General features: G+C 37.7%; 1 protein-coding gene across 3 annotated transcripts in view; it reads right to left on the bottom strand.

The window, feature by feature from the left end:
• Positions 1-21,511, bottom strand: part of BIVM (basic, immunoglobulin-like variable motif containing) — a 28,356-nt gene extending 6,845 nt beyond the window's left edge. For 2 of the 3 annotated variants that reach the window (XM_023513095.1, XM_023513097.1), the window contains exons 1-6: positions 21,291-21,511; positions 19,475-20,074; positions 11,100-11,226; positions 7,743-7,838; positions 7,353-7,457; positions 7,049-7,143 (exon numbers count right to left, since the gene is read on the bottom strand). In XM_023513095.1, coding sequence (XP_023368863.1) covers positions 7,049-7,143; positions 7,353-7,457; positions 7,743-7,838; positions 11,100-11,226; positions 19,475-19,952 — 901 coding nt within the window. In that variant the 5' untranslated portion in view covers positions 19,953-20,074; positions 21,291-21,511. Of the gene's footprint in view, positions 1-7,048; positions 7,144-7,352; positions 7,458-7,742; positions 7,839-11,099; positions 11,227-19,474; positions 20,077-21,290 lie in introns of those variants that run through there. The other variant, XM_023513096.1, reaches the window with a different exon arrangement.
• Between the last annotated feature and the right edge of the window lie 3,092 nt (positions 21,512-24,603).

Raw genomic sequence — 24,603 nt, 5'->3', positions numbered from 1 at the left:
AATTTATTTTCAGTTTTACCCTTTAGACTGAAATTCAGATAAACTCATTAGCAAAATAAAGGACTGAAATGCCCTTGCTTATCAAAACCTAATACTATACTTGTCTATAAAATGTAATTAATGTACAAAGCCTAATGCCTACTGTGGTCTCAACTTTTCTTGTTACCCACAGCAGATGCGAGATGTAAATTTATCCAGTCATTAACAATTTCTGAACAAGCAGTTCCAGCAAAAACACATTTGGTTATAAGCCATATAAACACACACACACATATATATACTGCCATACGAATATGTCTTTATAAAAGATGTACAAAAATAGTAATTTTAAAGATGTTTTAATATGTATGTAGCATGTATACCTCAATTTAAAGAGATATACTGATGTATATGGATAAATATAAACTCCATATAATAAACTAGTCCCCCAACTGCAAACTTCCCTCACTAACACACACTTTAATCTTTCCACTAAAGTTACAGAGACTAGAGGAGCAAATGGAGAGAGGAGATAACACTGCCACAGAAACAGGCTGGTGGTGGCACCACAACCACCTCTTCTAACCACTCTTCCTTGTATGTGCCCCAAAACTATAATAGTTACCAATTTCAAAAGTATCACCATAAGAAGCAAGTTTTTATCAGCACTTTGTACTCAAAACCATTAACTGAGGTTTCATTAACTTGCTTCTCCCCAAAGAAATAAATTATTCATTAAGAAATAGTCCATTAAAATTGAAAATTCTAAAAATAGATGAAGCAGCTAAAAGCCAGCAAGACAGCATTTCAATGATCCACTTTCTGGCCATGAAAATAGCTGAAAACCACAAAGAACAGCGGGTTAATGGCTGTAGCAGAGAGCAGGGAGGTGGGCTCCCGCCCCCCCCCGAGGATTTGTGATGCCCCCAGACACAGTAACATTTCTGGTTTAAACTCTTTCCCCAGCGTTTCACAGATCCTCACTTCACTGCCTAACACCAGAGCACCCCTGACAGCCAGGGGAACTTTTCTCCTAAAATCTCTATTGTATAATGACAAATGTTAAATATGTCTTTCTGCAGTTTTTGGATGCGTTCCCCTGATAATTTAAAAACTGACACCCCTGAGGCAGCTCTAAATGAAGAGCTTTAAGAGCTGAAATTCAAAAGTCCGTATTTCATCTTCAGAATTGAACTTGATGGCAGATAAGATTCAGGACAGAAAAAAATGTAAATGTGTGGATTTAGAATCCTCATAAGTGCAATAATTATAAAAGATGTTTATAAACATGATTGATTTTTTTAAAAAATTCTTGAAAATCTTTTTAAGACTGTGAAAATGCCAAATAAAAAGTTATCCAAACAATTGGAACTTTTACTAAGAGGACTTTCATTAGAGGTAACTTTTCGCTGGAAATCATTGGATATTGCATACTTTCCTCCTTTCTAAGTCAGAGGTAATACAAAACTTCTTTAGTTCAACTATGAATAGTAATTAATTTAATATCCTGGAATATATTTAGGATTCCAGGGGAAAATGAGATAGGTAAGAAAGTCTATTCTCAATATTCACATCGTTTTGTCTGCTACAAATGCTCTGCCCAAAAACAGGAGGTCGTTTTTCTTCTGTGGAATAACGTTTATGGGTTAACGATATATTATTATTATATGTAAGACATAATGTCAATAGGTGACTATATCATAATATATAATTTTTATAAGTTATATACATCATAATATATATTTATGATATATTTTATCATGTTTGTGGCTTATGTTACTCAGGAATTTTTTTCTCCCTCCTTCAAGGTGCCTAACAGCATTCTGTCTGATTTAGATTAGGAATCAGCAAACTTTTTCCTAAAGGGCCAGAATTTAGGCTGTGGGTCAGAGGCACTGGTCATGCTACTCAACTCTGCCACTGCAGCATGAAAATAGCCATGGCAATACCCAGGGTCCTCAAACTTTTTAAACAGGGGGCCAGTTCACTGTCCCTCAGACCATTGGAGGGCCAGACTGCAGGGCCCTGGGACGAGTCGGCTGCTAAGCAGGACAGGCAGCGGTGGCAAAAACACCCAGCAGGCCGGATAAATGTCCTAGGCCGGCTGCATGAGGCCCACAGGCCATAGTTTGAGGACACCTGAATTGTAAGCAAAGCGATACTGCTGTATTTGAATAAAACTTTATTTACAAAATAGACCCCTGGCTTGTGGATGGTAGTTTGACAACCTCTAATTTAGATCAATAATTTTCAAACTTTTTTGACATGGACTTCCTTCTGCAAAGAAAATCTACATGGCAAACTAGTCCATAAAATGGGTCAAAGCAGAGCTGCTATTTGCCAAAAAAGAGGTAGGAAATCTAGCTGCCCACCCCTCTCTCCCTTCAGACCATGAGGCACCTCCATAGAATCCCTAGGACTCAACTGAGTACAACTTAAAATCAGGCCTGGATGAGTAAGTGTGGGAGGGCAGGGGGAGGGAGCAGGCGAGCCAGAAAAGAACATGCGCTAAAGGCAGGGGGACAGTCAACATTTTCCTTTCCATGGAGAGAGAGAGAGAGGGAGGCAGTTCCAAAGAAAGAATGCTGATTTCAGGGTAGAAAACAACAAAATGCTCGTCTAGAGTTTTCTTAACCCAATCTCCTGAATTCCTCCTGCCTCATTTTCTCCACCTAGGATTCATTAAATTAAAAATCAACTCCACTGAGCACAGGATCAGGCATTGTGATAAACAAGTGAATGAGAAGCTGGGCCTCTGTCCTCAAGGAAGGTAGCTGAGTTCTTGTCTGGAAGAAACCATCTGGCTTACTAAGAATTACCTGGCAGAGACATGAAAGCTCTGCCCACCACACATGGCGCTGATAGCCCAGCAAAAGGGGCCAGGCAGAGAAATGAAAGCTCTGCCTGCCCCACGCATGGTCCTATGATAAGCCAGCAGGAGGGATTTAATCCTGCCCGGCAAGCAGAAGAAAAAGTCTTCCTTCAATTTAAGTCAGGGTGGAAAGATAAACCAGATCCCCCAAGGTGATCAATCCTGCACTGCACACAATGCACAGCAGGCCACCCATGGGCAGGGCACACTGGCCCACGGCAGCCTGGGCTTCATGAAGAGCCCACCCTGGGCTGGCGGGGGAGTCTCTGGAGCTAGTCCCGCAGGCACCAAGCTGGGGGATTTGGCCTTCACCCTCTAGGTCAGGGATTAGCAAATTCCCCGTCACCGGCAAACCGGGCCGTGAGCCTACAGCTGGGGCTAGAATCGGGATAATGAGCTAAAGTGGTTTCACTTCATTAAGAATCAAAAGAAACAATATTTTGTGACATGTAAAAATTATATAATATTCAAATTTTAGATTCTTCAACAAAGTTTTCCTTATTTACATATTGTCTATGGCAGCCTTCGAGATCCATGGCATAGTTGTGACTATCCCAGAACCATATGTCTCCCAAAGCTAAGAATATTTCCTATCAGATGGTTTACAAAAAAATGTTTGCCATCTAACGCTCTAGATTAAGGATTTTCAGTATGGACACATCCAACTGGCTGTAGAAGATGACCCCTTGGAGTACAGAAACAAAATATTGGAACATTTAATTATATTGATTGTCATATTTGAAAAATAAATTAGGGCTTTACTATAGTATTTATCCTATGGATTGAGTCTAGATGCCTACTTAACCCTACATTAAAAGGTCCGGTGTCATACGTGCTATCCAAGAGAAGGGTGAGATTTCTGCATGGCCATGCTGGCATACATTGGTAATCGCTGGGCCCAAACCACTGACTTGCTTTCAGTGAACTGCCATTTTTCATTTACAGATTACAAATGTCATTGGTATAAATTATATAAGATTTGTAATGAATAGAATTGATGGGGAGCTAAACAGCATACCCCAAAATATGCTACCTTGGCATACTGAGTATTTTAAGCTGATGGAAACTGAAATAAATGGAAGCAGGAAGGTCTCCCTGACCTTCGTCCATGCCCTTTCCCCTTGAAGTGGGCCACAGAAACTAGGATTCTTCCAACTCCTTCTTCCCTGAAGCAGCCATAAAAGCTATGAAGGTCATTCTCTGTCCCTCTCCCTCCTTCTCCCCTGAAGACCTACATGTGACAGATGCCCTGCCCTAGACCCAGACATAAGAAATATCACACAAGTGCACTCAAACGTTTACAGCAGAACAAGTCACAATTGCAAAGATGTGGAAACAAGCCATGCCTACCAATATATAAATGGATTTATGAAATATGGTCTGCGAATACTATGGAATACTACTCAGCCAGGAAAAATGGCAAGCTAGTATCTTTTTGGACAACGTGGAGGGAACTGGAAACTAATGTTCTAAGTAAAACATCACAAGAACAGAGAAACAAGCACATGTACTCAATACTAAATTGGGACTGATCGGTCAACACTGAAGGGCACCTAGGGAAGTAAATCTCACTGAAAATCCAGCTGGGGCAAGGGCAAAGTGGGGTGGGGTAAATTCACACAGGGATGCCAAAAAGAATCTGAGGCTTTGATAAGTCCCACTCAGCCTGTTACCATTAGATTGTACCTTGCATTCTCCAATCAAACTTGATTATTCATAAAATGCACAGCTTTCCCTGTGTCTTTGGATCTTTATTTCTAAAGGCTCCTGTGTCATATACAACTTATATTAAATAAATGTGTATGTTTTTCTATTATTATCTTTTGTTACAGAGGTCCTAGCCATACATTTTGCAATGAGTAAGTAAAGGATATTCCTTTTCCTCCCCTACAAAATCATTCCTTTACTTTCCAACAACTTGAGAATGACCATGAAAATCTTTTGGACCTGAAAAGGGCTTGGCACATCTTGTGGAGCAGACATAAAAGAACTATAGAAGATAAGGCTGAGTTGCTGAGGTGTGCGTTTCCTTTACAAAAGGTCCCCAAACCCACAGGCTTGAGGCTAACATTCCAGTAACACTGAAGCCAGCAACATTCATCTTGGTAGATGCTTTTAAAAAAGAAAAACAAGTAATAACCTAAAAAACACACACACACACACAAAGAAATGCCCAAAAGCACTGTACTAAGAACAGAAAGCATTTTGGGGGGAGAAAGTGTTTAGTAATGCTTCTATTGTTATACAGTTTTATTGCTGAAAATGATATATGTTAACTACAAAAAAGATTAACCACATAATAGCTCTAAAATGCACATGGACTGCTGAAATAAGCCAACGCCAAGACCAAGAGAAGAGCAGACAATGAAGTTCGAGATGTGAAACTAGAGAGACTTGGGTTTGACCCCTGAATCCACCACAAGGAAACAAGATGCCTTAAACGAAATCCAGAAGAAACAAGTGAGGGCAGAATCAGATACACACAAATTTCAGCCATTAAATCAAACACATAAAATAAATTTTTGATATATCAAAAAAGGGGGGGGTTAAAAACATGGTTAAGGAATAAAGAGACCATTTTTCAAAAAATTCAAGTATATCTGAAAAAGAACTAGGTATTTTAAAATAATGATTGAAACATTTTAAACATGATTGAAAATGTCTTTGAAAAACCTCAAATTCAAGAGAGTATAAAAATCAAACTAGACACAGCTGAGGAGAAAATTAGCAACCAAAAAAAATCCTACATTAATTTTTCATTGCCTGATCAATTATTAACAATGGTATGTCAACATTCTCACTAGAAACAGAAAAAATAACAAGATGCCACTTAAAGCTGCCTTTTCCAGAGGGGCAGATAGGCCCCATGTGAATAAACAGAATTCAGTCAGCACTTATTCAGCCCTTATTCTGTGTAACACAAGATGTTAGGTGTATTACAAATACATCTTCTTTATCTTCACACTGACCTTATGCAGTGGGTACAAATATAGTAGAAAGATGAAAAATACACACTGGGACTCAGCAAGTGCCTTGTTCAAGGTCACAGAACCAGCATGTGTAAAACCACCACGTAATCTCCACCTCTGCCTGACTGCGACTAACTTAATATACCCAATACAAGGCAATACAAATATATCCTACTCTATGTTCAGTCCTTGACCTTGGTAAACCACATACCTACCCTGTGCTGAAAAAGACTCTCTCCATGACCAACCCTTGAGGCCTATTCCTGATTGGGCCTTGACCTTGCACTAATGTATCCAGTTTTAGCAAGAATCCTAAGTCAGTTTAGAGAGAATTCCCCTATCCCTTCATATCCGATCAAGTTTCTCATCCCTGCTCTTCCAACCCTTGATGTCTGAGCCCTTGGCCAGCCCTTAGCAGGAAGCCTATGGAGCAGTTAATAAGAATCCCCTTACCCCAATTTCTCCTCTTAGGAATTTTCCACCCCTTGAACCCCCTACTCTGATCCTTGCCTATAAATTCCCAGCTGCCTTTGTTGTTTTCAGAGTTGAGCCTGATCTTTCATCCCTATTACAATGCCCATTTTGCAAGTTTGAATAAAGTCTTCCCATAAACATCAGAAAGATTTTTTCTTTAACAACACAATTTTTTGATCTGTACAGTCAAAAGATGATTGTAACAATTTTTAAAATGGAAATTGTTAGTGCAAATTATTTAATTAGCACATAACTACAATCCCTGAGCTCAACTCCATTAGTATCTCTGTTACTCAAGCCTTTTTATAATACAACTTTGTCACTTTCACCGTCTATTGTCCTGTTGCTATATGTTATTGTGCAGTTGTAACACCACATATTTTCAAATCCTTATGTTCTCTTTTAGGAAGAGAAACTGAAAATTCCACACTGCTTCCTCAAAGAGTTTCATCAGCACACACGCAGGCCATGGACCCACACAATGCAGTGTGTTAGAGCAGTGTCTACAACATGCCTTAAAGTTCTAAGAGTTGTCTGTGCAGAGATTAGAACAAGTAAAAATATTAAACTGCATAATGATATAATAGTGATCTGCCTTACAGATTACTGTTATAATTTCCCCCTTAGATAAAGCGATATGAAAGTAACAGTCTTTGCTGAAGTTTTACATAGTCCCATGAATCAAAACCGACAAGGGACCCTAGAGCACGAATGTGTGCATGTACGTGTGTGTGAATCTTCCAAGTTCACTTACCAGTTTCTCCAGCTGTTTTGTTCTTCCCATGAGGCTTATACAGAACATAAGAGCATCCTTTCACGTGGAAGTGATCATTAATTTGTCTAAACCATCTGAAAATAACAAGAAGATTTGTTCACAGCAACAGTTTGATAACAAAGATGGCATCATTCCAATTCTAAAGAAATTCAATAGCCAAGTTGGGCACAGCTACTAGAGGTGAAGGCCCAGCAGCTGGATACAGGTTTGCTCCCAACACACATCTGCAATGATGCTTTGCAGAACTAGAAATAAGGTGTCGCCTCTAAGTGGGTCTGCGTACCTCATAAGTGTCGTATTTCCAGTGAAAGGACCAAACCTAATATCTTCAAATGGAGGTTGAAAGCCCAAAATATGTAAAGCTTCTTCTTGAGTAATAGGTGGAAGGCTACAAAAGAAACACTGCCTTTCATTTCACAATTCCAATCATATGGCAATATAACCCATCTCAATGTTAATATGTGTAATATGCAGACAATTTTAATGATAGTTTTCATTTTCAATTCATTGAAAAAATACATATACATCTTAAGCTAAAATTTTTATACTAATATACAGCAGTTTTTTAATTTATAAAAATATCTATTCTTAGAAATCTCCCATTATAGACAAAGGAACACCAAATTACTATTGAATTTGTAGTTTGGAGACACCAATAAATTGACATACTCACTTTCCAGCTCCCATTGTGCTATATAAGAAATTCCAACATGAAATTAAGGAGGAGATACCACAGGAAGTCTTATACTGTGGCCGGCTTATGCAGTACCTGGGGAAACAAAAGACTGTTTTCTTCACTTAAATGATACAAGATATTCATCCTAGAAATAGGAAGCTCACAGTAATTAAAGGTGTTATGATGATGAAAACTTCAATCCCCTAAATAAAAGTAAACTATTCACTCACTTAAAATATTTTCATGTCACAATAAATCATCCATTTTAATAAAGATAACTAAGTATTATCAACTACTAAAGTGGATGTTACTCAAACCAATGAAAAAAAATTTAATGATACATAAATTTAGACGTCACATGTTAAAATTTTGGTGTAAGTTTGACCTTAAAGTAGTAAAAAAAAAAAAAGAAAGAAAGAAAGAAAAGAAAAGAGAAAGAGGGGAAGAGAGGTTTTTCTTAGATTTTTGATCTTTTTCATTAATCTAAACTTGTTTACAGGTCTTATTCATGACCAGGTTAAAACTTTTCCCAACATTCTGCTATCTTCTATGGGTCCTTCCAGTCCAACCCAAATGTTATAATGCTCTCAGAGGAGTAAGCCTGCAGACCTGGTGATAGTTTCCCCTTAGGGCATTTCTCCTATATATCCTTCCTATTTATGGCCTTGCATCCTTTTTTATTAAAATAGAATTATGCATATTTATTGTCAAAATGAATCTTTTTTTTTGAGATGTCTCACTATGTTGCCCTCTGTAAAGTGCTGTAGTATCATAGCTCACAGCAACCTTAAACTCTTCGGCTTAAGTGATTCTCTTGTCTCAGCCTCCCAAGTAGCTGGGACTACAGGCACCCACCACAGTGCCCAGCTATTTTTTGTTGCAGTTGTCACTGTTGTTTAGCTGGCCCAGGCCAGGTTTGAACCCACCAAACTTGGTGCATGTGGTTGGTACCATAACCACTGTGTTTCAGGCGCTGAGCCAGTCAAAATGAATCTTAAGGCAGGGTGCAGTGGCTCACGTCTGTAATTCTAACCCTCTGGGGGGCGGGGGCAAGTGGATACCCTGAGCTGAAGAGTTCAAGACCAGCCTGAGCAAGAATGAGACTCTATCTCCACTGAAAACAGAAAAACTAGCCAAGCATTGTGGCAGGAACCTGTAGTCTCAGCAACTCAAGAAGTTGAGACAAGAGGATTGTTCTAACCTAGGCAGTTGAGGTTGATGTGAGCTATGACACCACTGCACTCTACCCAGGGCAACAGAGTGAGACTCTGTCTCAAAAACACAAACAAACAAACAAACAAAACCCCTTAATTCTAAGGGATTAGAAGTAAAAATGAGAAAAGCCTTTATTGAAGGACACTAAATTACTACCTTTGACTTTAGAGTCTCTTCTCCAATACACCCTACTTACTAACTACTCCTAAGTACTAATTACTCCCAAGTAAAATACCCTTTTGTTAAAAATCTTCAACAGCTTATCAATATCTTAGAAAAAAATAATCTAAAACTTTAGCCTGACTGTGACATGTATTTAAAAAATATATATGGAAACAATATACTGTATCCCATGATAGAATTAATGTGCATAAATATGATCTAATAAAAAAACTTTGGAGTCTGACTCTTTGGTTTCAATGCCAGATCTTCCCCTTATTAGCCATGTGGCGTTGGGCAAGTTTCTTGGCTTTTCTGAGCTTCACTCCAGACAAGTTATTCTACTTTTTATTACCAATGTGCCAGATAATCTCTTACAATCTGTTCTTACAATCTGTTCTTTCACCCCTCTGCCCCATCATATTTCTTCCCTTAAGACCTAAATCCTCAGTAAGGTATCTGGGTGGTCATTTTCTCCTCTCAGATTGATTACTCCTTCATATCCATCATCCAACAAACTGCCTGAGACATTTTATAGTTTTCTGCTTTGTGCTCCCTCTTCAATCAGATCTTAAACCTTGGGAAAACAAAGACCATATTTTGTTCATCTCTGTATTTCAAGCCCATAGTATATGGTCTAATATTTATTAAATAAGTGATAAAAATCTAATAGTGCTAAATAGTTGTGAAAAAAATTCACAACTAAAATCTGAGATCAATACTACGTAAAAGCAGTTAGGAACTGCACATTTTTTCCTTAGAATAGGAATCGTATTTTAAGGTAACCAAATAGCCCCAGTTGATGAGTGAAAGTTCTTCTTATTAGACAGAGGCCGGATAATAAAAGTAGAAGGAATGATAGAATTTCAAAACATAACTACTTTGCCACAAAGATTCAGGTAAGGGTTGCCAATGGATCTGACTAAAACCATAAAGTAAAAGTTTGTTGGGAGCCTGGATATTACCTGATGCCACTTTGTCACCCCACTGATTATGTAATAGTAGCAGAGAGGAAAGAAATAACCGGCCAACGTGGAAGGCAGCCATCACCACCTTGATCCAGTAATCACTCTTAGGGTCAGTCTCTAATATTGGATAATCTGATACCTTCTGATGTGAAGCCATATGCAGTACCCAGGAGCACTTAACCAGTATTGTCTTCTAAATGTTTAACTGGAATCTAATCAAGCCTTTATCTCCAACTTCCAGGTTATAGGAAACACTGAGTTTAGAAGCATGATTTAGGTAACTATAAGGAGAAAACAAATCCAAATCTTTTTACAAGATCTCTGGCTAAGTCTCTTTACTATGTCAATCTCTGCAACTTTATTTGTCAATTAAAATAAATAAATAAATAAATATCCTAGAACTTAAAAGGGAAGGAGGGAGTAGGGTGGAGACTGTTCTAGATTAAGAAAGACTCCTGTATCACAACAAGCAAACACGTTCATAGGTCACGGCTGGGTACCACTTTGAACAACCCGGCATGAAGACATTTTCAGAACAATCTGGGAAATGTGAATTTGGTCTGGGACTTAGATACCGAGGAGATGTCATTAATTGTACGAGGTATGACAATAGTATTGTGGCTATACAGAAAAAAAGTCATTTTTTAGACACGTAATAACAGGTAATTTGTAGTGAAAAATGATAAATATCAGTAACTTACTATAAAATTCTTCAGCAAAGAAAAACTACATATATAGCTATATCAAAACTTTAGCAATTAAATCTAGATAAGAATCATTAGTAACTATGGAATCACACAGATGATTTGAATGATCAGTGAACTCTGAGAAATCCTGGTATTATTAATCTGCTTCAAACATTTGTGGCACACACACTATGAATATTTAGGAATCCTAGAAGCAATTTTTAAAAATTATCAAACATGCAATTTATTAATCTGTGAATAACAGAATTATTCCCAAAACATTTATTTTAAAAATTAAGATATAAAAACCGATATAACAACATTACCATCGCCTGAGGTCTAATACTTTCCTCTGCTTAATATCTTCAAGAGGAGAATGCTGAAGACACTCCCTCTGACATCTTCCTTTTTTATCTGAAGCTTTTTTCTTGGAAATCTGTTTCTTTGCATTGCCTAACACAAGAGTATAAAATAAGCAAAATGCTTAAGATGAAGTGAACTGCGATGACAAAAATTATGTACCAAATTAAGTAACTGCCACTAATTCTAAAAATGATATTTGCAAACATATTAAAATAACACACGTATTTTAAAAATAGTCTCCCACGTTAAAGAGAAAGAAAGAATAAAAATAAAATTTTTAAACCATGAACATTATTTCCTATCAAGTTCTTATATTTTAATTCCAGGGCTAGTCACTTAGCTGGTAAAAGAATTAATCACAAAATCTCTAGCAACATCTAGAAAATCAAATTACCAACAGCAAAATATTTCACCAGACCACTTTCCAAAGAATGAAGCCTTTCTATAAAACGATAAAACCACATTAATGCAACGCTATTTAAAAACTAAAAGCTCGGCTCAGCGCCTGTGGCTCAAGTGGCTAAGGCGCCAGCCATGTACACCCAAGGTGGCGGGTTCGAATCCAGCCCGGGCCTGCCAAACAACAATGATGGCCGCAACCAAAAAATAGCCGGGCGTTGTGGCAGGCGCCTGTGGTCCCAGCTACTTGGGAGGTGGAGGCAGGAGACTCACTTGAGCCCAGGAGTTGGAGGTTGCCGTGAGCTGAGATGCCACGGCACTCTACCCAGGGGGACAGTTTGAGGCTCCTGTCTCAAAAAAAAAAACTAAAATCTCTGGATCTAATGTGATGATGTGATGTTTAAAAATACCTTCAGGCCTACAGAGGCCACGAAATGAATTAAGAATGATGTACACACATACATTATTAAAATGCAACTTTAGCACCAGGAAATAAATGGAAAACAAAGTCTCCTTTCTGTGTGCACGTACGTATGCACATGTGTGTACACACACACCTTCCAAAACACAAATACAACAACAGAGCTTACCTACTAGGGAAGGGGGGAATAGGAAACTGGACAAAAAGGAGACAAAAGTGAGAATAAAAATTTACATTGTTTAAATTTTACACTTTGTATTTCTGAATGATGCTAAATGATCCAGTCAAAACATTATATAAATTAAAATATTAATAAAAAAAAAATCTAAGTCTCCTTTAACATTGCAGATAGCTATGCTCAAATACTCAAAGAGGAAAATACTCTATTTTTTCCTTTTTTCTTTGTCGAGACAGCGTGTCACCCTGTGTAGAGTGCTCTAGCATCATAGCTGACAGCAATCTCAAACTGTTGGGCTCAAGCAATCCTCCTGCCTCAGCCTCTCAAGTAGCTGGGACTACAGATGCCCAACACAACCCCCAGCTACTTTCTTCTATTTCCAGTACAGACAGAGTCTCACTCTTGCTCAAGCAATCTATCAGCCTCAGCCTCCCAGAGCGCCAGGATTATAGGCATGAGTCACCTTGCCTGGTCCACACATATTCTACTTTAAATTAAACAAAATCTGTTATAAAAATTAACTGAGGGGAAATATTTTCTTGAGTTTTTCACACATATACTCCTATGGAAAAGGATTCATTTTAATTATTCAAGATACTCTACCATGAAACCATTTGGTACTTAAAACCGGCTGAACTCAGGAACCATATTAAACAAGGAATTTTTGTAAAATGTTATAATAGTGAACAACAATGAAGTCACAACACAATGGTCCTATAATAGTGAACAACAATAAAGTCATGAAAGAATGTTACCCTTTCCTTTTAATTTTTGTCTGTACTGAGAACACAACCACTGGGAAAGGAGAAAAATCTCACTGTGTCAATTTCCTTCAGTGGTAAAAGGGATCTTAAGAGAGTTAGAAGACAGAAAATGAGTGTTTAACATTTTTGAGATGTCTTCTCTGCCTAATAATGACTTGATTCTGGAAGTAGTTTTCCCAGACTCTTAAAAATCTTAAGCCTGTAGAAACATCAACATCCATGACCTCAATAGGCCTGGAGAGTGGCCTGTACTTTCCTCCGAGGGTTACATAAGCTTCTCTCTTCTTTTTATTGAATCCTATGATTTCCCCCTGGGATAAATGAGCACATATGTTCCAAATGAGCATATTTCATAAAATCCCCACACGGCCACAAAGAGATCTTCCTGCAGGCAAAATCTCATGTCCAAGAAGAAACTATGTCAAAGCCGAAGCTAAGTTTGAGATGAGAACATAAAAAAGCAACACCTGACGCGTCCACCTCCCTTCACGTCACGCCGGCAACCTCTGCCCACTGTCCCTTATCATCACCATATTCCTTCTTCCATTCCTCACCTTTCCGCACATGCTCACACAGCCCAACACCAAAAATACACAGATAGGTATTCACCACACTGGCTTCTAGAGAAAGGTATGAGGGTAGAAAAAGAGAAAATCCACCATCTTTCTTATTTGAAGAATAGAACAGAATTCTTCGTAATCACCCTCGCTGCAGGTAAAAGGGAACCCAGAAAGAAGGGAGTCACAGAGAAGAAGAGGTCCAATTTCTGGCCAAATCTGGGGCTGCCCCTGAACCATGCACATAAAGAGCAGACCCAAAAAGCAACACAGCTAGGGGTAAAAGAAATGAGCTGAGGTTGAACCTGTCCCCACGAGACAGAATTTGCAGTTTTAGTTAAAACAAATTAATGGCCTGCCAAAAAAAAGAAAATTAACATTCTTTGGAGGACTATACCAGAATTACCATAACAGTCCCACTATCTAGGATAGAATGCAAAATTATAGAACATATGAGGAAACTGAAAACTCATTCTCAAGAACAAAGATAAGGCCAAGTCTGAGATGAGCCAGATTTTGAAATCTGCAGATAAATATTTAAAGTAGATATTATAACTACACATTATGAGACAGATCAAATGTGCTTGTCACAAATGAAAAAACAGCAAATCTCAGATAAGAAACATAAGCCATACAAGTGTAAATTCTAGAACAAAATAGATGGGAAAAGATATACTATGCAAACACTAACCAAAAGAAAGCTGGGGCAGCCAAGTTAGTGTTAAACAAAATAGCTCTCCAGAAACTATAAATACTGCTAGGTGTAATGAATGACATTTTCATAATGATAAAAGGGTCCATTCATGAAGAAGGCATAAAACTCAGATGTGTGTGTACACCATAACAGAGCTTCAAATGGCAGTTTTTTAAATCAACAGAATGGAATCTAGGAAGCACCAGGAATCTGTCTCCCCATCTAGACAGCAACTGCATAGGCAGACTCTATCTGATGTAACTATTTTGGAATCTGGAGTCTATACAAGGGATTGTTACTTTGGAGAAGCCCTGAGCAGTAAATTGTGGTTAATTTTGGACAATTTCAGCTTATAGCAAGGGAACAGCTACCCATCCCCCAGCCCAGTGGTGGCCAGTCATGAATATTTTTCTGGAGTAGCTCCAGGTAGCTTGTTGGGAGACAGGGTAGGCAGAAAGGACCAGGACCTGCAGAAACTGGACATCAGATTTCTGATTGCTGATTGCTGCTTCTGATCTTAGAGACACAGACACAGGGTAGGAAGCCATTGTCATGCTCCTAACTTAACTGTTGCAAGAGTCTTCCTCTCAAATTGAAGCAACTTCCAGAAGATTTAAAAGACTAGCAGCCCCCTTTACGGCTTGGGGTTTTTTGGACTTTTTTCCCATTTTTTTCCTCTCCTTCATTATTATGTTTTGTTTTGTTTTGTTTCCTTTCTGGAAGCCAGACATTTAAAGTGAAGTACATTCAAAAGCAACCACATATACAGGGAAAGTCTTTAAAAAGTCACTGTGTACATCCAAGGAAAAGCATGGGCTTAATAAGGACCTGAAAAGCCCTTAGGTTTACACTTTAGGCACAAACACAGCCTACAGTGATCAAAAACAAAACCAAAAATCAATAAACTCTGGCGAAAAGGAAAATCTCATTTTCAGAGTTATTACATTACTAGATGACATTTGAAAGTTAGTTTCCAACAAACAAAAAAATCATAGGACGTACAAAATAAAAACAGGAAAGTATGGACCACTGAGAGGGGAAAAAAATATCCAACAGAAATCACGTCTGAGAAAGCAGATTTGCTCAACAAAATTGTTTGTTTGTTTGTTTGTTTTAATTTTTAAAGGTCTTTTTGTTGTTGTTGTTGAGCCAGAGTTCATATTGTCATCCTGGGTAGAGTGCTGGGACATCATCATAGCTCATAGTAACCTCTAACTCTTGGGCTCAAGCTATCCTCTTGCCTCGGTTTTTCTATTTTTTTTAGTAGAGACTAGGTCTCACTCTTGTTCAGGCTGATCTCAAACTTCTGAGCTCCAGCAATTCAAACGCCTTGGCTTCCCAAAGTGCTGGCATTACAGGGGTAAGCCACTGTGCCTGGCATAGACAAAGTTTTTAAAGCCATCCTCTTAAAGATGCTCAAAGAACTAAAGGAAGAGGTACGTATGAACAAAATTAAAGAAATAGGAAACCTGAAAAGAAACCAGAAAGAAATTTGAAGGCTGAAAAATACAAAAACTGAAATGAAAAATTCACTAGAGAGATTCCGGCAGATTTGAGCAAGCAGAAGAAAGAATTAGTGAACTTGAAGATAGAACAACTGAATTATTGAGACTTGGGAAAAGAAATAGAAAAGATTGAAAAAAAGTTAACAGACTTAAAGGACTAGTGGACACCAACAAAGTGAAAATTCCAGAAAAAGAAGACAAAGAAAGGGGTAGGAAGATTATCCAAAGAAATAATGGCTGAAAACATCCCAAATCTGATGAAAAAAGTGAATGCAAATATCCAAAAAAAAAAAAACTCAACAAAGTCCAAGTAGGATGACCCACACCAAGAAACTTGATAATCAAACTGTAAAATAAACAACAATAATGACAAAACAAAGACAGAGTCTTGAAAGCAGCAAGAGAGAAGCAACACATCACATACAAGGGATCCTCAATAAGATTATAAACAGATTTCTCACAGAAAGTCTGGAGGCCAGAAGTAAGAAGGCTGATTCAAAGTGCTTAAAAAAAAAAAAAAAAAAAAGTCAAACCAGATCCAGCAAAACTATCTTTCAAAAGTGAAAGAAAAATTAAAACATTCCCAGAGAAACAAAAATTGAGGGAGTTCACTACTAAACCTGACCAGCAAAAGGAGTCCTACAGGTTGAAACTAAAGGGTGCCAGGCAGTAACTCAAAGCCATATGAAGAAATATATATCTCAGTAAATGTAAATACATAGGCAATTATGAAAGCTAGTGTTTTAACTTTGGTTTACAACTCTATTTCTTATTATAACTTTGGTTTGTAACTCCAATTTTGTTTTCTACATTATTTAAGAGATGCATAAAAATTATTAGTTTGTATTTTAAGACATACACTATATAAAGATGTGATTCTGACAACCAAAAGATGTGACATTGACAACCAAAAGGGTAGAAAGGAGTAGAATTTCTGTATGTTTCTGAAGTTAGATAATATAAAATCAGATTGGAGTGTTACAACATTAGAATATTAACTGTAATCCCCATAGACACGACAAACAAAACAGCTATAGAATATACACATACAAACAAAATGAAAATGAGGAGGAAACAAAAACATTTCCCTACAAAGAAATCAACTGAACACAAAAGACAGTAATGCAGGAAATGAAGGATCAAAAAATTTTAAAGACTATTGAAAATAAACGGCAAAATGGCAGAAGTCCCTCCTACTCAGTAAGTACTTTAAATGTAAATGGTTAAACTCTCCAATCGAAAGCCAGAGATGGCCAGAACAGATTAAAAACAAAGTGATCTAACTATATGCTATCTATAAGAGACTTTATTTTTTATTTTTTTGTGATTATGGATAAATAATAGTTGTATAGGTTTATAGGATACATGTGATGTTTCGATACAGGCAAAATATAAATGTAAATTAATCAAATCAGGATAACTGATTTGCCATTAACTCAGGCATTTATCATTTTTTGTGTTAGGAACGTTCCAATTCCATCATCTTAGTTATTTTAAGGTATAACCTAATTTGGCATTGATTATTGTCAGTTTGTTCAGTTTAGATATAGAGACAAAAATAGGTTGAAAGTGAAAGGGTAGGGATTTCTAAGCAAATTTTAACCAGCAGAAAAAAGTAGTGGCTGTAAATAAGCCTGGCACGAAAGACAAATACTATACAGTAGTATCGAGGTATTTAATGTAGTCAAATTCCCAGAGTCAGAAAGTGGAAAGGTGGTTGTGAGGCATTGAAGGAAGAGGAAACCAGAAGGTATTGTTTAATGGGTAGAGTTTCAATTGTACGAGATAAAAAGAGACCTGCAAATGGATAATGGTGGTGGTTGCCCAAGAATACAGATGTACTTAATGTCACTAAGTTGTACACTTAAAAATGGTGAAGGTGGTAAACTTCACCTTATGTGAGTTTTATTGGAATTTTTTTAAATGTGTTGTTTTTAAAAAAAGAAATTAAATGAAGAAAAGATAACTCATAGCTGCAGTTGATTTTTAATACTACTCTGTTAGCAATTGATAGAATAAGACAAAAATTAAGCAGAGACACAAAAGACATGAACATTTTTGAACACTTCGACCTAATTAATATTTATAGATACAGTGACCGCAAAATGCACATTCTTTTCAAGTGCATGCAGTACACTCAGCAAGACAGACCATACGCTGGGTCATAAAACAAGTGTGAGTACATTTAAAGACACTGAGATCACCCATCTTCTGCCCACAATGGAAATATATTCAAAATCAATAGTTAGAAAACGCCCAAATATCTATAAATGAAATAACATACATCTAAGTATGCTTGTATCAAAGAGGAAATTACAAAGAAATTAGAAAATACGTCAAATGAAATGATAATAAAAATAAAGCAGATCAAATTTTGGGGAGAGGCAGCTAAGGTGGTAATTAAAAAGCAATTAGAGCATTATATGCTTATTATAGAAAAGTCTCAAACTGATGATCTACACTTCATTAGTCAGAAAATGAAAAAGAGTAAACCCAAAGTTAAGTAGAAAGAAATCATAAAGAGACTATATCAATGAAATAACAAATAGTGGAGAAAATTAACAAAGTTATGAGTCAATTATTTGAACAGATAAACAAAACTGGCAAACCCTTATAGCTAGACTGACCAAGAGAAAAAGAAAAAAAATTGCTCGTATCAGGAATGAAGGAGGGGTTATCACTCCAGACTCTATAGATGTTAGGGGAATAACATCAACTGAGACCTGAAAATTTGACCACTATATAAAACAGACAAACTAAAATTCATCAGAAATTAATAAAAATCAAGAAAATTCTATAATTATAGCTAGAGATTTTTAAATTCCTCTGAAAACCTTCATAAAAAAGAGAAGAAAACACCCCTTCAACTTGTCTTAGAAGACTTGCGTGGCCCCATGCCAAAACCTGACAAAGACATTACAAAAAAAAAAGAGAGAGAGAGAGAGAGAAAATGATACACTTATTACTCATAAACAGAAATCCTCCTCCACAAAGTGAAAACCTTGAGAATTATAAATTTATATAGCATTTAGTGAAGCAAATTGATTTTGTAACTAAACAAGAAAAAACGTGAGGATTTACAAAATCATCAGAAAAGCCTAGAAGTAAAATAAAAATCTTGGTTCTACCTCTTCCTAGCTGTGCACCATCCGGTAAAGAGACTCATCCCTCTGAGCCTCAATTTCTTCACCTAGAAAATGAAGACAATTGTAGCGACCTCATTAAATTCCTGTATTAGGGTGAGTTCCAAAGAAAGAAGTGACAAGCGTGCATATCTGCCACAGGACCATCCCATTGCAATTGTGAAGGTTGCACACTGCTCCCTGGAGGAACAGCATCCTCTTAAATTACACAGTACGCAGCCTATTCCATGGTACATGGAGGCCTTGCTGGGTGCTCAAAAAAATTTAAACAGCATCAAAAAAACTACAATATTATATACTAGAAAAGAAAACTAGATGTTCTTTCAGGAAATAAGACCACGTGTCCCTTTAAAACTATGAAATAGTAGTATGCTATTCTGGCCGTCCTACTAACCTTTTCTAAACTACCACATACTTGTCTGTAATACCTGTATTTTACAACATACTCAGATATTCAAACTCTCAAAATATAAAGGTTATGCTCGAAGTTTCCAGTGGCAACGCATTAAGGAACTAAATGTACAAGGTTGCTTGTTTTTTTTAACCACAACAGACAAGATGATAACAGTCCTTGCTCAGTATTATACAAGGAAACACAGTTAACACCAAGATGGAACAAAATAGAGTGTTTGTTTTCTCCGTGTTTTTATTTCTAAACTTCAGGACTCCTTCCTTACCTGATTTATGTTTCAAATTTGTGGTCACCCCATCAAATTCCGATTTATCAATTTCCCACGCAAGAGGTAGCTTGCCGAGGCTGGTGGATAAGTTTTCCAAGCTATTTTCTTCATTATAGATGATTTCTGATGTACTGGTTGGGATACCAATGTACCTTGATGAATTATTTCCAGCAGACAAAGAGGTACTAGCAGGGAGGCAAGAGGAGCGGGACGCATTTGGAGTTTTATAGATTGAGGTTGCCTGGTTGAGAAAGGCATAGTCTGAACAGATGGCATAAATTTTTTCCCGAGTGTGAGTCACCGGACAACTCCACGGATAATGACCATCTCCTTTGGGACCCAAGGGTGCTCCTGAGGCACTTGAGCAGAAAGATGTTACAGCACCTTGTAGACTTTCTTCAGGAGACGTCCTCTCAGATTTGTGCTCGCCATTTCCAGAATCATTTGACCTTTCTGTTTCGGCAATGTTAGGCATTGAATGCACTGTCAAAGTTTCTGTTACTAGGAAGAAGTTGCAACTCTTTTTGGTGTTTTGAAAAACAACTTTGACAATTGTTTACAGCATTCTATAAAAACTCAAGTGCTGCAAAATGGGTTCTTAAGAAAAGAGAGAAGAAAATGAATGATCAATAACCCAGCAGATACTATAAACAGCACTAAAAAATCTATCAATTATTATGCATATGCTTTCATTCGATGTTTGTTTCACAACTTCTAAATGCCTCAAGTCATGATCACTGACCATCTGTCTAATTTTAAAAATTGGTTTAAATAATATATTAGAGTAATAAGAAAGACAAATAACCCGATTTAAAAAATGGGCAAAGAATCTGAATAGTCACTTTTCCACAGGCAACACAGAAATGGCCGATAAGCACATGAAAACTGCAGTCTCCAACCCCTAGAATAAGACCACTAAATGTTGGTGGCCTGTTAGGGACCGGCTCACTGGTTCCTGCAGCATCACCACCTAAACTCCACCTCCAGTCCCATAAAAATTGTGTTCCATAAAACTAGTTCCTGGTTCCAGAAAGGTTAAGGAACCACTGCAGGAAAAGATGTCCAGCATGATTAGCCATCAGGGAAATGCAAATCAAAGCCACAGGGAGATACCAGCTCACGCCCACTAGAATGGCTGTAATCAAAAACACAAATAATAACAAGTATTGGTGAGAATGTGGAGAAATGGAACCCTCATACATTACTACCGGAAGTGTAAAGTGGTCCAGTTGCTTTGGAAAACAATTCTTCAAATATTTAAACAGAGCTACCACTTGGCCCAGGAATCTCACTCCTACCCAAGAGAAATGAAAACCCATGTCCACCCTAATGTTGACAGCAGCATTATTCATCACAGCCAAAAAGTAGAAACAAGCTACATGTCCATCAACTGATGATTGTATAAATAAAATGTGGTATATCCATATAATGGAATATAATTTGTTAATAAAAGGAAATGAAGTACTGATATATGCTACAATGTGGATGAACCCTGAAAACATTATACTACAGGCCTGGGAACTTGGGGGTGATGGGGTTTATTTTTGGAGTAATGAGAACATTTTATAACTGACTAAAGCAATGAATACACAACTCTGTGAATACACTAAATGCCGTGGAACTGCAAAGTTTAACAGGTGAATATATGGTGTGTGAATTATATATCAATAAAGCTGTTTAAGAAATAATGCATTAGCGATATTCTTTTTAAAACATACACATATAGGCAGGCATAAAGGATACATGATAAATAATAGCAAAAGATCTAAACCAACAAAAGACACAGAATTTAAATTTTTTAAAGATTCATCACCTGAAAAGAAATCAGATCCAAGTAAGCTATCAGTAACTTCTGATCAGTCTCAGGAAAAATCAAACTTCAAGTCTAAAATAATTCCTGTGGGAAAGAAAACAGAAGAGTTTAAATAACTGAGGACATTCATAGACGCTGAAGAGTTATACAAAAGGAAGTCGTTGATGAATCAAATCACCACAGGCGATGCCAGGAAAACGCCATACGTGGGCAGACTGCCTGGGTTTCTCCAGGCTCCAACAAGGGCAGCACTTGAGAGATTCACCCAACCCTGGCTGTTCAGTTTGCCTTTTACGAGTTAAAAAAATTAGAAACGAAAATAACTTCTATGGCTACAGAAAACTGAGTATATTGCAACCATCATACAATATAGCAAAGGACGAAACCTATGACTAAGGCTGCAAGAAATAACAGATGATTCACACAAGGCCCCCTGTGCTAGCCTGATCTGTGAGGGGAGACCAGTAAAGGTACTGGGTGCTCTTTTTATAATTTAGGGAAACGGAGCTGCATGTAAAGACCCTCTGTAAGATTCCACCTTCTGTACTTTTAAGGCATGCTTTCTCTCTGTTCAAACTCTTGGGTGGTGGTTTTTAAATAATTTGTGCAGAGTGTGTAGTTGTTTGCAGATCACTTAGGCAGGAGCATCACCACTGTGGATGGAGCACCCAGCGGCTTCATTTTGTAAACTTTCGCTTTTTTAGGAGTAGGTGCAGTGGATCCCTAGTCAGGAAGTGTTGATGTCTTCTCCTTCCAATTCATTTCGTGGTGTGGTGGTTGCCGATGGAGGAAGGTGCCAAGGGAAACTCGGTGCCGATGCTCTAGAAACCCAACCCTGGTCTTTGTGGAAGATAAAGTTTCTCTGATTCTTGGCAGAAATCCTAAAGTAGTATTTTCTACTTCTTATCCGTGATGTTCACACTTTTCTCTGAAAGCCAGTGTGGTGGATAGGAAGGTGTTTTGTGGTGTTGGGGTTGGGTGATGGGAGTGAGGAAAGAGAGAATATAGTTATGCTGAGGGAGCCCCAAAGATTACTGGAGTTAGTTTGGTGAGGGGAGATGGGAATGTTCCAGGCTCTGCACTTTTCATAACCTCACCCCAAACTTAGCTTCCACTTTGCCATGGTTTCCTTCCTCAAACTGAATGGAATTTTGCCTCGGGGCCAGTTCTCTGTGTGACAGTATAGGGATTTTACGAAGTTCATTCATGAACTTATCTAGGAGAATATTCTCATCTCAAGCACAGGCAAAGGGAAATTACTGCATTGGAGGCTGAGCTTCCTGGAAGCTGAAGACGAGAACGAATGTAGCACCTAATTTATAAAAAGTGTAACAACCTGGTTTTGTTTGTTTGTACTTTTGGTTTCTTTGCTTTTAAATAATGCTCACGGAATAAGAATGATCTCTTTGGTAGCAGTTCCACCATAAGGAAGCTAAAATCATTAACATGAGAATACATATTGATTGTCACTAAAAACCAAAGTATCAAAACTTTCTCATTTGAAACACTGATTATATAAATTTCTCAATGGAAATTTGTGTAATATTCATAGATTTTTTTATTATATAAGTAAAACACAATTACTGGGGAAAAAAATGCCAAGTGCCAAAAGATACTACATAGAAAATGAAAATTATCCAAATCCCACGACCTGCTACTTTCTTTCCATATTGTCTGATTCACGTCTGTCTCCCACTGTAGTGAAAGCTCTACAGCCAAGAGGGCTTCTGTTATTGTATCCTCAGTATTTTGCTGACATCTCAGCTTTCTTAGTAAAATGTACTAAGCACAATTTATTATAGATAACAGAATCATTATTGACATCAATTACTGTATTATGTTGTAATTACAGCCTCAGGAAATTTGAGTTAGAGACCTCATTTGTCCCTCCACTTAATAGCCTGCAACTGTCAGGGTTTTGTCACATCTTCTATCTCCTTTTGCCTCTATACTTATTTTTAATATATTTTTTTAGAGACAGGGTGTCACTCTGTTGCCCATGCTGGAGTGCAGCGGTGTGATCATAGCTCCCTGCAATCTTGAACTCCCTAACTCAAGCTATTCTCCTACCTCAGCCTCTTAGTAACTGGGACTACAAGTGCACACCACCATGCCCAGATCATTTTTTATCTTTTGTGGACTTATTCACACCACGTTACCCAAGCTGGTCTCCAAATTCAGGCCTCAAGCAATACTCTTTCTCAGGCTCCCAAAGTGCATGAACCACAACACCCAGCCTTGATTCTGTATTTATAAACTATTCCCAATTCCATGCCCACTCCTAGCTCCTTTGCCCCCCAGCCCCACCTTCCCACCCTCGTACTGTGAGTTGACAAGTTTAAACTGACCGTGCATATTAGAAAATATTTAAAAATAAAGATTGCCAAATACATGTGATCGTGTAACTCTGGTGTCTGAAACCCTCTGCTCGTAAAACAAAAATCTCCTCATCTGGCACCAAGATCTATCTAGTTAGGTGATTCTTGTTCTTCATTACCTAGCCACCCTCCTTTATTTAGTTAACTCCCATTCATCTTTCAAATGTTTCAAGCTCTAGTATGATTTTCTGGGGAAGCTTTCTTTGCACAGCAAACTAGGCCAGGCCACTCCGAGAATTTTCCTATATATTTCTTGCACACATCTTACCAGGGAGCGACTTTACACTTACATTTGTGCTTGTGGGTTTATATGATGAATGCCTGCCTCCTACAAGCCTGGTTTTCCTATTGTATCCCAGGACCTACCATTTGTAGAAGTCTCACTCAACATTTATTTTTTAAGTGCCTACCCAATGTGGGGCATCATTGTACCCTCTTTTTGATGACCGAGGTTGCCTTCCAGGTAAGGGAGGTATTGCTGTATTAAAGATTTACTACTCAGAATGATTGCAGGACCTAAGGCTCAACTTAATGGCTTGTTCATAAAATCGTGTATTGTTTATTGTGTGCAAAGCCAAGTTTTATAAAACGGCAAGCTTTAAATGCACCGGTAGCTTAACGATTGTTAAAAGTCATTGGAACAAATTGGTCTGCAGGATAACGTTCTGTTTGTAAATCCAATTATTTCTCGACTAGGTTGTGCTCTTTTCAGGTCATATTTCAAGTCTGTATTCTTCAATATGAAGTTTATGAGAGAACTAAACATCTTTTTTTTTCCAAACATCTTTAAAAATATCTTCAGTAAAGCCTTCCACATACAACAAATGCTATGATCTATACTCTGCATAGAAGCAACCGAGCCGCTGGGACAGTGGGTGACTTAGTAAGGGTCGATGGGCGCCCGCCCTAAGAAGAGACCAGAAAGGCTGAGCCCC

This window comes from Otolemur garnettii, unplaced genomic scaffold (assembly GCF_000181295.1).
Source record: "Otolemur garnettii isolate 467f Iridium unplaced genomic scaffold, OtoGar3 scaffold00034, whole genome shotgun sequence".
NCBI lineage: Eukaryota > Metazoa > Chordata > Mammalia > Primates > Galagidae > Otolemur > Otolemur garnettii.
This window is presented reverse-complemented; position numbering and strand designations above follow the sequence as displayed.